Source organism: Oryctolagus cuniculus, chromosome 2 (genome assembly GCF_051225735.1).
Source record: "Oryctolagus cuniculus isolate XC-2025 breed Fujian yellow rabbit chromosome 2, ASM5122573v1, whole genome shotgun sequence".
NCBI lineage: Eukaryota > Metazoa > Chordata > Mammalia > Lagomorpha > Leporidae > Oryctolagus > Oryctolagus cuniculus.
The window spans coordinates 33,008,017-33,021,947 of NC_142868.1; the positions used below are offsets into that span (position 1 = coordinate 33,008,017).

Consider the following 13,931-nt stretch of genomic DNA (forward strand, 5'->3'; position numbering starts at 1 on the left):
CATGTGAGAGACTCAGACTGAATTCTCAGTTCCCAGCTTCAGCCTGGCCCTGACCCAGATGCTGAATGCATTCAAGGAATGAATCAGAAGATGAAGAGTTTTCTTTCTCTCTCTCTCTCTCTCTCTCTCTCTCTCTCTCTCTCTCTCTTCCTTTCAAATACAGTTTTTTAAACTTTGTCAAAAGTTACAGTGGCTTTGTGGCCCGTGGTCCCTAATGAGCTGCTGCCATGGCACTGAGAGCGGCAAGCTGGGCCCAGCTTTAGGCGCGGACAGACATGTGTCAACCCCAGGGCTCGGCCGCAGTCACCGGTCGTCATCACAGGCAGAGCGCTGGTGGCAGGAGGGAGCTCCTGGAGGTTTGTAAATTGCCTGTGGAAAGGAAAGAAAGGAAATAGCTGGCTGTTCAGTTTCAAGTGACTTCCACTCAGGCACCTCCTGGTGCACCCCCAGGGAATTCCAGTTGCTGACGGGAGTGCAAAACACGCAGTCCTGGGCAAGCGGCAGAGCTGTCGGCGGACGGTAGAAACAGAACACAATGCGGCACAGTTGTTGAGAAAACTGCAGCCGTGGCTGTTACAGCCGCTTGCGGCCCGCAGGCAGTAACTGGCAGCAGACACACTTGGAAGGTGGTGGTCTCTTGGGATGAGCAGGGCACCGTGAGTCCCCAGACCTGGAGCGTGGTGCTGGGTGCTACTTGCTTGGGATCAAAGGGGGTAGGGGAATTCAGGGAATTCTCAGGTTCCTTTCGACTTCCAGAACTTGAATATTCCAGATTACGTGGCTGTCTATAGAAAAAGAAAACTATGTGTGAGTACTGTGCTAAGTAGAAAAATAAAGTCGACTGCTGCTCTGTATTTTTTTTTTTTTTTTTTTTTGACAGGCAGAGTGGACAGTGAGAGAAAGAGACAGAAAGGTCTTCCTTTGCCGTTGGTTCACCCTCCAATGGCCGCTGTGGCCGGCGCGCTGTGGCCGGCGCACCGCGCTGATCCGATGGCAGGAGCCAGGTGCTTCTCCTGGTCTCCCATGGGGTGCAGGGCCCAAGCACTTGGGCCATCCTCCACTGCCTTCCCAGGCCACAGCAGAGAGCTGGCCTGGAAGAGGGGCAACCGGGACAGAATCCGGCGCCCCGACCGGGACTAGAACCCAGTGTGCCGGCGCCACAAGGCGGAGGATTAGCCTAGTGAGCCCCGGCGCCGGCCTGCTGCTCTGTATTTTTATAGCTTGCCTTTTACCTCTACTTTGACACAAAGGTTAAGGGAAAAGCAGACAAAGCAACCCTCCAAATGCGTATGTGAAATCAAACATTTCTCAGCCAGTGGTTCTCACAGGAGTGGCCTTGACTCCTGCTTTTAGTTCCGTCCACACCTGCACTGACCCCACATTCCCATAAGACTTGGTGCCCTGCCACCTGTGTCTTTGGACAAATTCATAGAATACAATAAGAATCTTTAACATTTCCAGGCAAAAACCAAAACGAGAAACGCAAACAAAATGTAGGAAAATGTAAACAAGAAAAAATTCTGGTGGCCATTGCAAAGTAATGTTGTGAGAACCAACCATGATTTTCCACAAGGTCCTTAAGATGTTTTGCTGCCAGCTCCATGGCTTACTGGGCTAATCCTCCACCTGCGGCGCCGGCACACCGGGTTCTAGTCCCGGTTGGGGCGCCGGATTCTGTCCCAGTTGCCCCTCTTCCAGGCCAGCTCTCTGCTGTGGCCCGGGAGTGCAGTGGAGGATGACCCAAGTCCTTGGGCCCTGCACCCCATGGGAGACCAGTATAAGTACCTGGCTCCTGCCATCGGATCAGCGTGGTGCGCTGGCCACGGCAGCCATTGGAGGGTGAACCAACGGCAAAGGAAGACCTTTCTCTCTGTCTCTCTCTCTCTCACTGTCCACTCTGCCTGTCAAAAAAAAAAAAAAAAAAAAAAAAAAAGATGTATTGCTAAGAGTGATGGACCAGCAGTACTGAAACATATTCAAGTTTGCAAAGAAAAAGCTCTATAGTAGGATAGAGGGATTTATTTCTAGATACTCCAGAAGACCTGAGGATTTATTGGAAATTGTAATGTTGATAGTTTGTTGACCCTTAATCACCTTGTGTGGGAATTCCTGGGGTTGGAATGGACCTGATGTGTGTCTTGACTCAGATTTCCAGTTGTTCCTTTTCCCCACCCCCTCCCAAGTTACGGTTTTCTCCTTCTGCACATTGTAATGAAACCTTTCTGAGGATGGCAGACGTGTCAAAGTGGTGCTGCAGGGAGGGCTCCTCACTGTAAACCATGATCAGCGGCACATGCGTTCAGTTTTCATTGCTATGATGTGAAAAGTCTCAAGGATCGCTGATACAGAGGATAACAGGATCAGTGCTTGGAGTTTGTCCACAATCCTTTATGATCTATGAATGAGGCACGTGGGTTAGTGAATTTCTACTGGGCTGCTAGACCAGGGACACCTCTTGTCAGCGTTGAAGCTACAGGGAAGTGAGCATCTGATTACAGCGTGGACCCCAGCCATCGGGACGGCGGGGCAGCCTGGCTCCTATTTCTGCTGCACCGTGGTTTGTTTTAGTGGACTCTGACGGTATCAACTGTCTACTGTTCTAAACCACCACTCTGTACACCCTGTTATAGTATCGTGATAAAAGTGTCTGAAACACGGTATTTTTAAATTTTTCTATTTCTCTAAAAATCCACCCAAAGAAGACTGTAAATTAGTGTGACTTTCCAAGGAGCAATTAGCGCTATCTTTAAAATTGTAAACGCACGCCGGCACCGCAGCTCACTAGGCTAATCCTCTGCCTTGCTGTGCTAACACACCGGGTTCTAGTCCCAGTCGGGGCGCCGGATTCTGTCCCGGTTGCCCCTCTTCCAGGCCAGCTCTCTGCTGTAGCCAGGGAGTGCAGTGGAGGATGGCCCAAGTACTTGGGCCCTGCACCCCATGGGAGACCAGGAGAAGCACACCTGGCTCCTGCCTTCGGATCAGCGTGGTGTGCCGGCCGCGGCAGCCATTGGAGGGTGAACCAACGGCAAAGGAAGACCTTTCTCTCTGTCTCTCTCTCTCACTGTCCACTCTGCCTGTCAAAAATTTTTTTAAAAAAAGAAAAAAAAATGTAAACGTACATGCCTTCTAGCCCAGCCATTCTGCTGGCCCTTTGCAGAGGATCAGGAAGCTTGTGGGTTGAAGTCTTACAGAGGGTAGCGCAGGGTAGAGACTTGGGTGAGGTGACATTTGAACAAAGACTCAAAGGAGGCGAGGGAGTTCATCCAGCACACATGAAAACCCGGAAGCAGCTAAAATATCCATCAAGAAAGAACCGTTGAGTGGCCGGCGCTGCAGCTCACTAGGCTAATCCTCCGCCTTGCGGCGCCAGCACACCGGGTTCTAGTCCCGGTCGGGGTGCCGGATTCTGTCCCGGTTGCCCCTCTTCCAGGCCAGCTCTCTGCTGTGGCCAGGGAGTGCAGTGGAGGATGGCCCAAGTGCTTGGGCCCTGCACCCCATGGGAGACCAGGAGAAGCACCTGGCTCCTGCCATCGGATCAGCGTGGTACACCGGCCGCAGCACGCCGGCCGTGGTGGCCATTGGAGGGTGAACCAACAGCAAAGGAAGACCTTCCTCTCTGTCTCTCTCTCTCACTGTCCACTCTGCCTGTCAAAAAAAAAAAAAACACAAAAACCGTGGAGTGCGATACTGTGCAAGCAGTGAAAAGAAATGAGGTGGATGGGAGTGCTGGGCTGGTGTTCAGGAGACAGGCGGGGCGGAGCTTGTGTGCTGGTGTTTTACCGTGAGCGAGTCTCGTGAGAGCACTAAGGACTGGGAAGCAGATCCTGGGTGAGGCACAGGTTCAGCTGCCGTGCACTTGCGGCAGAAGTCCCAGCCTCTCCCCTGGGGAGCTCGGGGCTTCCGATGACCTTATGAATGCTCAAGGCCAGGCCTTTGTCTCATCAGCTCCGCTGTGACCAGTCATTGACAACAGTCTTGGAGTAGTCGCTTCCCTCTGGCCAGGGGCCCTTGGGCGGAGAGCTATCAGCAGACAGCACCGCTGTCGATCCTGGGCAGCGCACAGCACCCACTGCGGTCTGCATGTGCCGAGCCCTCCACTCTACATTGCCAAGAGGCAAACGTGACCCTTAATCAACTATAAACGGCATAAAAACTTTCTTACTGTGACAGTGATTGAGCGTGGGGATTCTAGAGACAGAAGGACTATGCTGGAATCCTAACCACTGTCACCTGTTGTCTTTGGGACCTTGGGCAAGCGATGCCATCACATCAGGTCTCAGTTTTCCCAGTTGTGAAATAGGTACTAGAATACTCCTCACCTCATTAGGTTATTGGAAAGACTAAATGAGATAATTCACTGTACTGGAAATATGTCATGCGGTGCCTGGAACATAGTCAGTACTGAATAAATGCTGTCCGTAGCAGAGGTTTCACATGTTTCTCCCTCCTTTCAGAGACGATGACCCCAAGTGTAGGGTATTTTCTGCTAGAGTATAGGTGATAAATTAAACACCAGCCAATCATTGAACATTTTTGAAACTTATATAGTGTCACAGCATTTATACAATATTCATATCACCTCAGTACTCACCTTCTTTTATTGCAGTAAGTCAAGGAGTACAGGGCAATTCATCTTTTGAATCAGGAAATTTAGAGAGATTTTGGTTTTGGAGGACACTTAAGGTATAAATAAATTAATCCACGGACTATACCCTGAAGTATTAGTCATACTTGTTTTTTGAGCCCAGTTAGTATCTCTGGAAACAAATCTCTCCACGAAGAAGTGACAGCAACTCCAAATTATGATTTCCTTGTTCTGGGCACTAGATGTCACACTAAGTAAAGTTTTAGAAGTTACTGTTCAGAGTAGGGTGTGGCCTGGTGTCTAAACCTCAGCTATGAAAAATCACAGCGTGGGCGTCCACGTGTAGCTTCACTTCATGTTTCTAGTACCATGCAGAAAGGTGCACTTTTGCTAGCAAACATTTCAGAAGAATCGTTAGCCAGAAAGTTGAGTTGGAGTAGCAGCCTACTGTCATGGGTACTCAACAAGCATACCATTTCCTTGCACATAAAAAATGGTATTTCCTTCCAGAAACAAAGTGATTTGTCTACAGGCAACCTGCTCATATGTCCTGGTGATCATGTGTCTTCTGACATGGCGAGAGGCAAGAAGAACCAGGCATGGCCTTGGCCTGCAAGGCATGGTCAAGGTGATGGAGGAGATAGTGAAGACAGGGTTCATTCGGCCCTGAAACAGTCTGGGGCGGGGGGGGTGTGCAGTCATCGTCCGTGCAGGGAGCAGATGGTACCTCCCGGCCCTCTCAGACCCACTTACGCCTTGAGTTTGGCTCTCAGAAATCTAAATGAGACTTGTGGGTTGAGATTTACATGTTCATGATTTCCTTTGGAAAATACATTTGCTTTCATAATGGCAAGGAAGTCAGATTCTGTGTGCAGAAGGGTTCTGTAAGGATATAATCATCAAACTTCACGAGTACCCACTGAAATGCCTGGAGTCCACTGGAAGCTGGAGAGAATTCGTTCAAGCTTAGTTTTAGCAGCCAAAGTATATCTGTATTTTGTCAAGTAGCTGAATAATGAGTTTGAATGGTGTTTAAGGATCCATTCATGAATACAGATGCATATTTCTATGTGTAATTAAAGCTGTAAATTGCACCTTTTAAGTTTCAGGGTTTTCAAGGCAGCCTGTGATGACGGGTGATTTCCATTGGGTATAACTGATCCCATGGTAGGTAATGTTGGTGCCTTGTTTGCTCAGATAAACAAGATTCCAACTGATAATACATGGGCTGATGATTCATTCATGACTTCCTCTTATTCAAGAGATGGACAACTGGTCAGCGAAACAGGACCTTCTAAGATCCGGTGGCTCTGTGACTCGGGACTTTTCCACCACATGTTGATAATGCTGCCGCCGCCAAGGTACCCAGCTCCCGAGAGCAAGCTGTCATTTTCTCCCTGGTTGTTAAGGGGCATCATGGGTACAGTGATGACAGCTGCCCATGCTGTCCCCCTGCAGGGGCTCAGACAGCCACTTAGGGCCCTCAGCAGGTCGTTAATCCCTTCACTGGCTTTGGGAACTTGGAGGAGCTCGGGTGCATTGCGAGGACCTCGAGGGGAGAAGGATCCCTCCAGAATAAAATGTGGGTGAGACGATGTTTCTGTCAAGCCAGCAGTTGTTTTTGTTTCTTGTTTTCAGTGTGGGTGGGAAGGTCAGCTGGCTTGGAACCCCCGCTGTGCCAGACTTGGGGGGCTACAGGTGTTGTCCCCACTCAGGTGGAGTAAAACCATTGCTCTGGCTGGCACCACAGCTCAATAGGCTAATCTCTGCCTGCGGTGCCAGCACCCCGGGTTCTAGTCCCAGTCGGGGTGCCGGATTCTGTCCCGGTTGCTCTTCTTCCTGTCCAGCTCTCTGCTGTGGCCCGAGAGTGCAGTGGAGAATGGACCAAGTCTTTGGGCCCTGCACCCCATGGGAGACCAGGATAAGCACCTGGCTCCTGCCTTCGGATCGGCGTGGTGCACCAGCCGCAGCGCGCTAGCCGTAGTGGCCATTGAGGGGTGAACCAACGGAAAAAGGAAGACCTTCCTCTCTGTCTCTCTCTCTCACTGTCCACTCTATCCAAAAAAAAAAAAAAAATTGCTCTGTAGGCTGCTTCGGACCATTACTGCTGAAGCCAGCTTGGTGGGTGGCCTTCCCGGTTTTCCCACAGACTTGCCCTCTGATTTGGGGACGTTGGCCCTAGACCCTTTGGAGTGACTGATGCTTTGGAAGGGCCTGGTGAGGCTCCAATGATCTCCATTCAACAAATATGAACAGAGCACTTTCAATGCATAAGGCCTGCAAGGAACCAAAAAAAACAAGGGCACAGCTCTGCCCTAAGACGCATGTGGAAGAGTGGACAGGAGGCAGCTACACTGTCCAGAGCAGATCTCCCAGCGCCGAGAGGCAAGGGGCATAATAAGGCATCCGGGAGGGGCGGGCGTTGGGAGTAGCAGTTAGGGTGCTTACATCCCGCATCAGAGCCCCAGCTCTCCTCTCGATTCCAGCTTCCTGCTCATGTGCGCCCTGGGAGGCAGCAGGTGCCGGCTCTGGCGGCGGGGTCCCTGTCACCCGTGTGGTAGAGCTGGACTGAGTTCCCAGCGCCCAGCTTCAGCCTGGCCCAGCATTTGGGGAAAGGAAGCATTTGATGGGGTGCTCTTGCTCAAGTGCTCCCTCTGTAAAAAATAAAATAAAACATCTGGGGGCACTTAACATGCGTGTGGTAATCTCATGGCTCCTCTCAGCAACCAGGGAGGAAACCGAGCGACAAGGAGACAGGGTGACTTCTCCCAGGTCACCCAGCAGGCAGTGGTGAGTGACCCACATCGGAGGGGCTGCAACACCGCTACTGTAGACCCCTCGTTCCCCGTCAGGACGCACATCTGCCTCTTCAAACCGCTTTGTGAGGGGACCCAGAGGGCTCGCAGACCGTGAGTCTCCAGCGCATCCGTGCACCTTGTTTTTGTTTCCCGGCAGGTCATGGGCTGACGGCCGTCAAGGAGAAAGCGGGGGCCACCCTCCGGATTCATCATCACGTCAATGCTGGACCTTCTGAAGGGGCCCAGCCCGATTCCGAAAACGGAGTCCCCGAGAGTGAGTGACTCCTTTACATGGGGTGGTTGTTCTTGGACTTGGGCTTGAGCATGCCATGTGCACAAGTGGGATGTTTCCACGTTCAGATCAGCAATAGGAGCGCTAAAAGGCTTGTGTTCTCTTTAGTAGTGGATGTGGCCGCAGATCCAGGCCCCGCAGGGAGCCCACCCACGTCTCCTTCATCAGGGTCTCGGGGCGTGCTGTCAGCCCTCAGCAATGTGGTGCAAAACACGGTGAGTCGTAGCTGCCTCTGTCGTCCCCGAGTCTCCCGGCGCTTGCTTCTGATGTTTCTGTTTACCAGTGACCTAGATACATCAGAGAGACAGGGCTTTGCTCATAACTTTGGATTATGGTTTTGTTATGTTTTCCGCTACAGAGCAGGTGTAACCTTGGATCCAAAATAAGAAGGGCAACATGAAATATATGGGATGTCTAAAAAAGGGAGCTGTTTAGAAGGAACGTTTGCCGGTCTGATTTAACTGTGTCCTTCCCAGCCGCCGCAGGGACAGCCTCTGGCTGGAGAGGAAGAGCTCTGGTTCTAGCTAGGACAGCTGTTATTTTTAGAAGCTCTAACCCTCAGTTTGAACTATTGCAAAACAATTCAAATAATCTTTCAAAAGACCAGTAATGAGAATCAGGAAAAACGGCCCAATATGTTTCTAGAGTATTTCTCTGGGCAGGCATTCGGCACAGCAGTTCAAGTACCTCTTGGGAAGTCCGCATGCCAGATTGGAGTATCTGGTTGGAATCCCAGCAGCCCTGCTTCCTGCTGGTGTGCGCTCGGGGAGGCAGCAGGTGATGGCTCAAGTGCTGCCATCCACATGGGAAATCCAGACGGAGCTCCAGGCTCCTGGCTTTGGCCTGGCCCAGCTCTAGCTGTTGTAGGCATTTGGGGAGTGAACCAGCAGAGGGAAGATCTCTCTCTGCCTTCCAATAAAATGAAAATAAAGTATTTCTACACAACTAAGGTAACTACATAATATCCCTCCCCCATGCCCACTTCCTGTTCCGTTCCCTTTCCTTGCAGATCCCTGAATGTACCCCCTTAAGCCCCTGCCTCCCTCTTAAAGGAAGATTGTCATTGGCAGCAAAGCTGATGATTTTTTTAAAAAATATTTATTTATTTGAAATCAGAGTTACAGAGAGAGACAGCCATCCCCAAGCTCCTCCGCGGTGATTAAAGGTTCCACATCCTTCAGTCCCTAGCAGATAACCGCCATCACACTTCCTTAGTAGTGGCACTTCTTGGCACTTCTCTTTTTTTAGTATTGAAATTCTTGTATTTATGTATTTTATTATTTTCATTTTGTCTGAAAGGCAGACAGTCAGAATGACAGAGATAGAGGGAGATCTTCCATCTGCTGATTCACTTCCCCACATGCCCACAACAGCTGGGGCTGGACCAGGCTGAGGCCAGGAACCAAGAACTCAGTCCCGGTCTTTCATGGAGGTAGCAGGGACCCAAGCGCTCGAGCCATCGTCTGCTGCCTCCCAGGATGTACAGCAGCAGGAAGCTGGCATTGGAAGCAGAGCAGGGACTGAAACCCATTGCTCCGATACGCGATGCCTGCATCCCAAGCAGCAGCTTAACTCCTCACTGCGCCAGGTGCCTGCGCCTCCTGCTGCTTCTTCATGAATTCACCACCTGAGTGCATATTTTTAGGCATTACAAGTTTGATCTCGTCCTGTTCTTGACTTGGTATTTTAGGGTTCTTTTTTTTTTTTTTTTTTTTAAGATTTGCACTCCAACCCTTTGTTTTCTTTACAATTTTTTTTTATCTCTTTAAATAATTGAGCCATTTAGTCTACGAGTCTCATAGCCTGGATTTTGCTGATTCCTTCATCATGGTGCACTTTAGCAAGTAATTTCACTTCTCTGTTTATGACTCACGTCCCATCAACTCATTCATTCATTTAGTAGAAGAACCGGAATCCTCACCAGGACCCAGGAGCTTATGTGAGGGGTTGGGCATGGCACGTGCTGGCAAGCAAGAGGGCACAGGTCCCTGGGGAGCAGAGGCAGCTCAGCAGACGGGTGCAGCCAGTGTTGGAAGCAGAGGGGCTGTAGACAGACAAATGAGGCTGTTTTATCCAGACTTCGGGTCCTGGATGTGCTAACGAGGGAGAGGAAATGCTCTTCTCCTTGCCACCTGCGGACCTCCAGCCTGGGCAGGGGAGAAGGAGCAGTAAATAGAGTTTTTAGGAGTTTTATCAAAGTGCAACTCAAGTGACCCTTGAGGAAGTTTGAAGGATGGGGATGGAGGGAGCTCTTGCAACATCTGTGGTACCAGAAGCCAGTTTGCAGCCTTTCCGAGCCACAGTGCCGGGCACTCTGAGTGTGTCTGTAGCGTCCTCACCGTCGTTCTGTGTTCCCCATTCTCTCCGGCCTCTTGGCCTCTACCACCACCTCCCATCAGCCCTTCCTCCACGTCCCCAGATCCTCCCTTCTCCCTCTGACCCTTCCCGGGTGTTACAAGGCAATGAATCAAATTATGCAAAAGTGTGAGTTCTGAGATCCCACCCTCCTCCCAGAGCCTTGCATTTTACAACCCATTTCATGATTATTGATCGGCTCCCAGATCGGCTTGGTGTCCAGGATGAAAATGACAAATGGAGCGCATTCATTCCGTGACATTGAACATTGCTGTTGGTGTGATGTTTATGGAGACTGGAAAGTGCGTGTAGATAAAATGGCATTTACAACAGCTATCTAAAGGGGGGGGGGGAAGCACAGGGTGTGCGGATTGTCATCACGGTTGTGTGGTTGGGGGATTTGTACAGAAAAGTTTGCAAAGACATGTACACCGGAGCAGTTTGGGTCACTGGAGCAGTTCGTGTGAATAATCTTGGTGGTTTTAAGTTTTTGTAATGGAAGGCAATGACTCTGGCAAAGGGGTTTTTTGGGGGATAACTGTATAACAGAAGCATTTCTAAAGCCAGAAGTACTTGGAAGTCACCCTGTCTTATTTCATGAGTGTGCTAATTACAGGAAAATTTTTGCTGGTTTCTTGAAGGATGCAGGAGTCATGCAAAACAGCCCGAGGGCCCTGTGCTCCAGGGCCCAGGATTAGACAGTTCCCTAAATTGCCAAGAGTATTTGACATTGTAATAGACTGCTCCAAATAATTCTGTGACTCCCATTACATTTTTCCAAACCAAAACAGCAACTAGGTCACCAGCTCATTCTGTGTCTTAAGTGCATACCCACAGAGCTGGTGAAATTCATCCCTGGGTGCTGTGTTTTTTTTTTTTTTTTTTATCCTAGGCATTGTGTTTTAATCACGCTGTAATGCCCTACAAATTCTGTGGCATATGCTTTTCCAAGGGAAATAAAATAGCATTAAATGGATGATAAATCTGATGAGAAAGAAATCGTGTCTTTATATTGATTTTAATATTTGACGACAGTGCCAGTTACCCAGGAGCTGCTGACAGCTGCGGAACAGAAACTCAGAAAAATCTCATCTCATGCAATTATCTCACGGGCAGGGTAAAAGCGTCCTGAGCGGCGGCCTGGATGCCTTGGAATTCATCGGCAAGAAGACCATGACCGTCCTGGCGGAGAGTGACCCCGGGTTTAAGAGGACCAAGACGCTCATGGAGAGAACTGTCTCCTTGTCTCAGGTCGGGTTGGCTACTTTGGCAGTTTTCTTTCGGCTGGCAAAGCGAGTACGTTTTTAGTTCGCATCTTGCACAGGCCCTGTAAAGTGCAGGATGCAAATTCAGGTGGCCCAGGGGTGGAGGATGACCCTTGAGGCGGGGGTCCTTGGTCCTGTGTGCCCCGGGAGTGGGAGGGAGGGGTGCAGGCTGACTGCCAGTGGCCCTGCTCCCAGCCAAGCCTGCCGCCCCCGTGGTGCGGGACAGTGCAGGGCTGTGCAGGTGGCGATGCGGGGTTGAGGCCCCATCTGCTTTGGGTCCAGATTTCCTGCTGGAGTGAGCGTGGGCTGTGAAATGAGAGCCGTCTTCAGGAAAGGCTCCAGAGTCATTTGAGCTCCTGGAGGAAGAAGCTGCCGTCATCGGATACAGGGAATGCTGATAGGCGCTTGCTTCACCCCCTAAAGAGACGCATCCAGAAACGCGCACACGTGCTGCTGCCCGCGCGTCTCCCCAGTCCTAACCCCGCCATAGCGGACACCTTTTGAGTCTCGCCGAGACAGAGCGGTTCGCGTTGCCCACTGGTGGGAGACTCCACGGCTTGTCGCCATCGGGGCTTCTGCCCTGCCCCACTCCCTCCCTGCTGTTTGAACCCAGCTCCTTTCCTTCTCCGGAGGGTGAACACAGCCAGCACCCTGCAGACAGCTTTCCTTCCTCTCCCTGTTTTGGGGTGGCCCCTGCACCCTCCAGAGTGACCCCTTGCCTGGGCTCTGGTCCCTGCCACCCCTCAGCCTTCCTCCCGAAGTACAGAGTTAGAAATGGAAGCAAGTTCAGGGTCACTTGCTGCTTTTACCTCCAGCAAGCCCCGAGCTCCGTGGAAAGAGTTGGGTTTTATTCCAACTGTTGGGAATTCCCAGTGGTGATTTTATTGGATTGTTTTGCCAACTTTAAAATTCAGAGCCTGTGCTGATTTAGTTTGAAAGACACACACAAGAGACAGTTCTGTTTGTGGTCCAGTGAGCTCCTGGCAAACAGCTTCAGGAACCCAAAAGGAAAATGAGGCTGATTGTTCCATTGCCACAAAATAAATGCCAGTGACTGTTCTCTGATGACCCCCTGGTGACCCCGTGGCACTGGCCAGTGTCCTGATGGTGCTTGCCACAGATATTAAAGACCCCCATAAAATTAATGGCCCAGTACACTTAATAAGGAATCAAATAAAAGATGCCTAGACTCCCAGAAAGCCAGTGCAGAAAAGTGGGACTGATGGGTTTGTGTTCCTTCTGTTGTGTTTTTATTTAAACAAAGGGCAGCTGGAGAAAATGCATGAGTGTGGAAAGGAAGTGGGTCCACAGTCACACTTCTGGAGACCACCCAAGAACCTGGGAGCATAATTACATTGGGTACCTGGGGATGGACACATTCTGAGTTCCTATTGATTTTGTCATTGAAGCTCTCTTCTAACCAAATACACACACACACACACACACACACACAGTTTTTTTAAAAGGATAATATCAGACCAGCTTACTTTCTGCTTGGAAGTCTGTGTAGGTGTCAGAAGAGACTGAACTTTCCCAGTGTACTTGCAGACTTGCTCTTTATAGAAAAACGGGACATTGTGGAAAATAGGAATGTTAACCACACACATGGGAAACACTTCACTGGAAAGCAGTGCTAAGCTTTTGGTGTACTTCTTTGCAAACTTATTCCCACGTATAAACTTTTTCCTTTGTTTTTGCCTAGTATACAATGACCTGTGAAATACAGGGTGGAATATTATGTAAAAATGACCAATAGCTCCCACTGAAAATTGTTTTTAGAAATTCCAAAGTCGCTAAAACCTAGCCCGTTCCAGCACAAAGCCAGGGCGGCCATTCCCCATGCCTCACACGGGAAACAGGCCTTTGCAGGCGCTGTACAGGCATGGTGTCTTTCTGCAGATGTTAAGGGAAGCCAAGGAGAAGGAGAAGCAGAGACTGGCGCAGCAGCTCACTGTGGAGAGAACCGCACACTACGGGATGCTCTTTGATGAATATCAAGGTTTGTCGCACCTGGAAGCCCTGGAAATTCTGTCCAATGAGAGTGAAAGCAAGGTACGTCGTGGCGACTGTGCGAAGTAGCACAGTCGGTGATGTGTTTCTCAAACGGGAAAGAAGTTGGGGGAAGCCATGAAAACGGCTGAGCTCTAGAGTCTCACGATGGGTGCCAGGGTCCCAGATAAGTTCCATGGTGTCCTGTGCTAAGTTGTGACCCAGCCCAGCCCCAAGAAGGCAAGCACCCCAGGAGTCACCACTGCGCCCCGTGCCCAGCGTAAGGGGGCTGCTCCAACACTTGACCGTGGGGCCCCTGACTCTCCTTCATGACCTTGTACAGAGAGCAGAGACGCCTTGCAGCCGGCGTCTTCCTTCCTACCCAGTGAGAGGAAAGCAGCTGCTGCCCCCTTGGACCGCAGGCTTTGAATAGATGTTGTGGGTTATGTAGTTGCCTATTCTGTCATCTTCATAGAACGCCTACACCACAAAGGGCAGGATTCTTGGACTGAAGGTCAAGGTTCTGTTTGGGAGTGCTCCCGAGCAGACACCCGGGAACCCTGCCTGTGCCGTGGCCATGTGCATTCACACACCTGCACCCACCGTGACCCAGCGGAATGCAAACACAGGAACTCAGCGGGGGTGCT

The 13,931-nt window shown here is 50.5% G+C and overlaps 1 protein-coding gene across 3 annotated transcripts in view; it reads left to right on the plus strand.

The window, feature by feature from the left end:
- FAM114A1 (family with sequence similarity 114 member A1) overlaps positions 1 to 13,931 on the plus strand; it is a 73,125-nt gene that overhangs the window by 26,421 nt on the left and 32,773 nt on the right. Inside the window, exons 4-7 of one of the 3 annotated variants that reach the window (XM_051842464.3) lie at positions 7,541 to 7,657; positions 7,787 to 7,890; positions 11,147 to 11,281; positions 13,195 to 13,347. In XM_051842464.3, the coding sequence (XP_051698424.3) occupies positions 7,541 to 7,657; positions 7,787 to 7,890; positions 11,147 to 11,281; positions 13,195 to 13,347 (509 nt within the window). Of the gene's footprint in view, positions 1 to 7,540; positions 7,658 to 7,783; positions 7,891 to 11,146; positions 11,282 to 13,194; positions 13,348 to 13,931 lie in introns of those variants that run through there. The other 2 variants (XM_051842463.3, XM_089325338.1) reach the window with 2 other exon arrangements.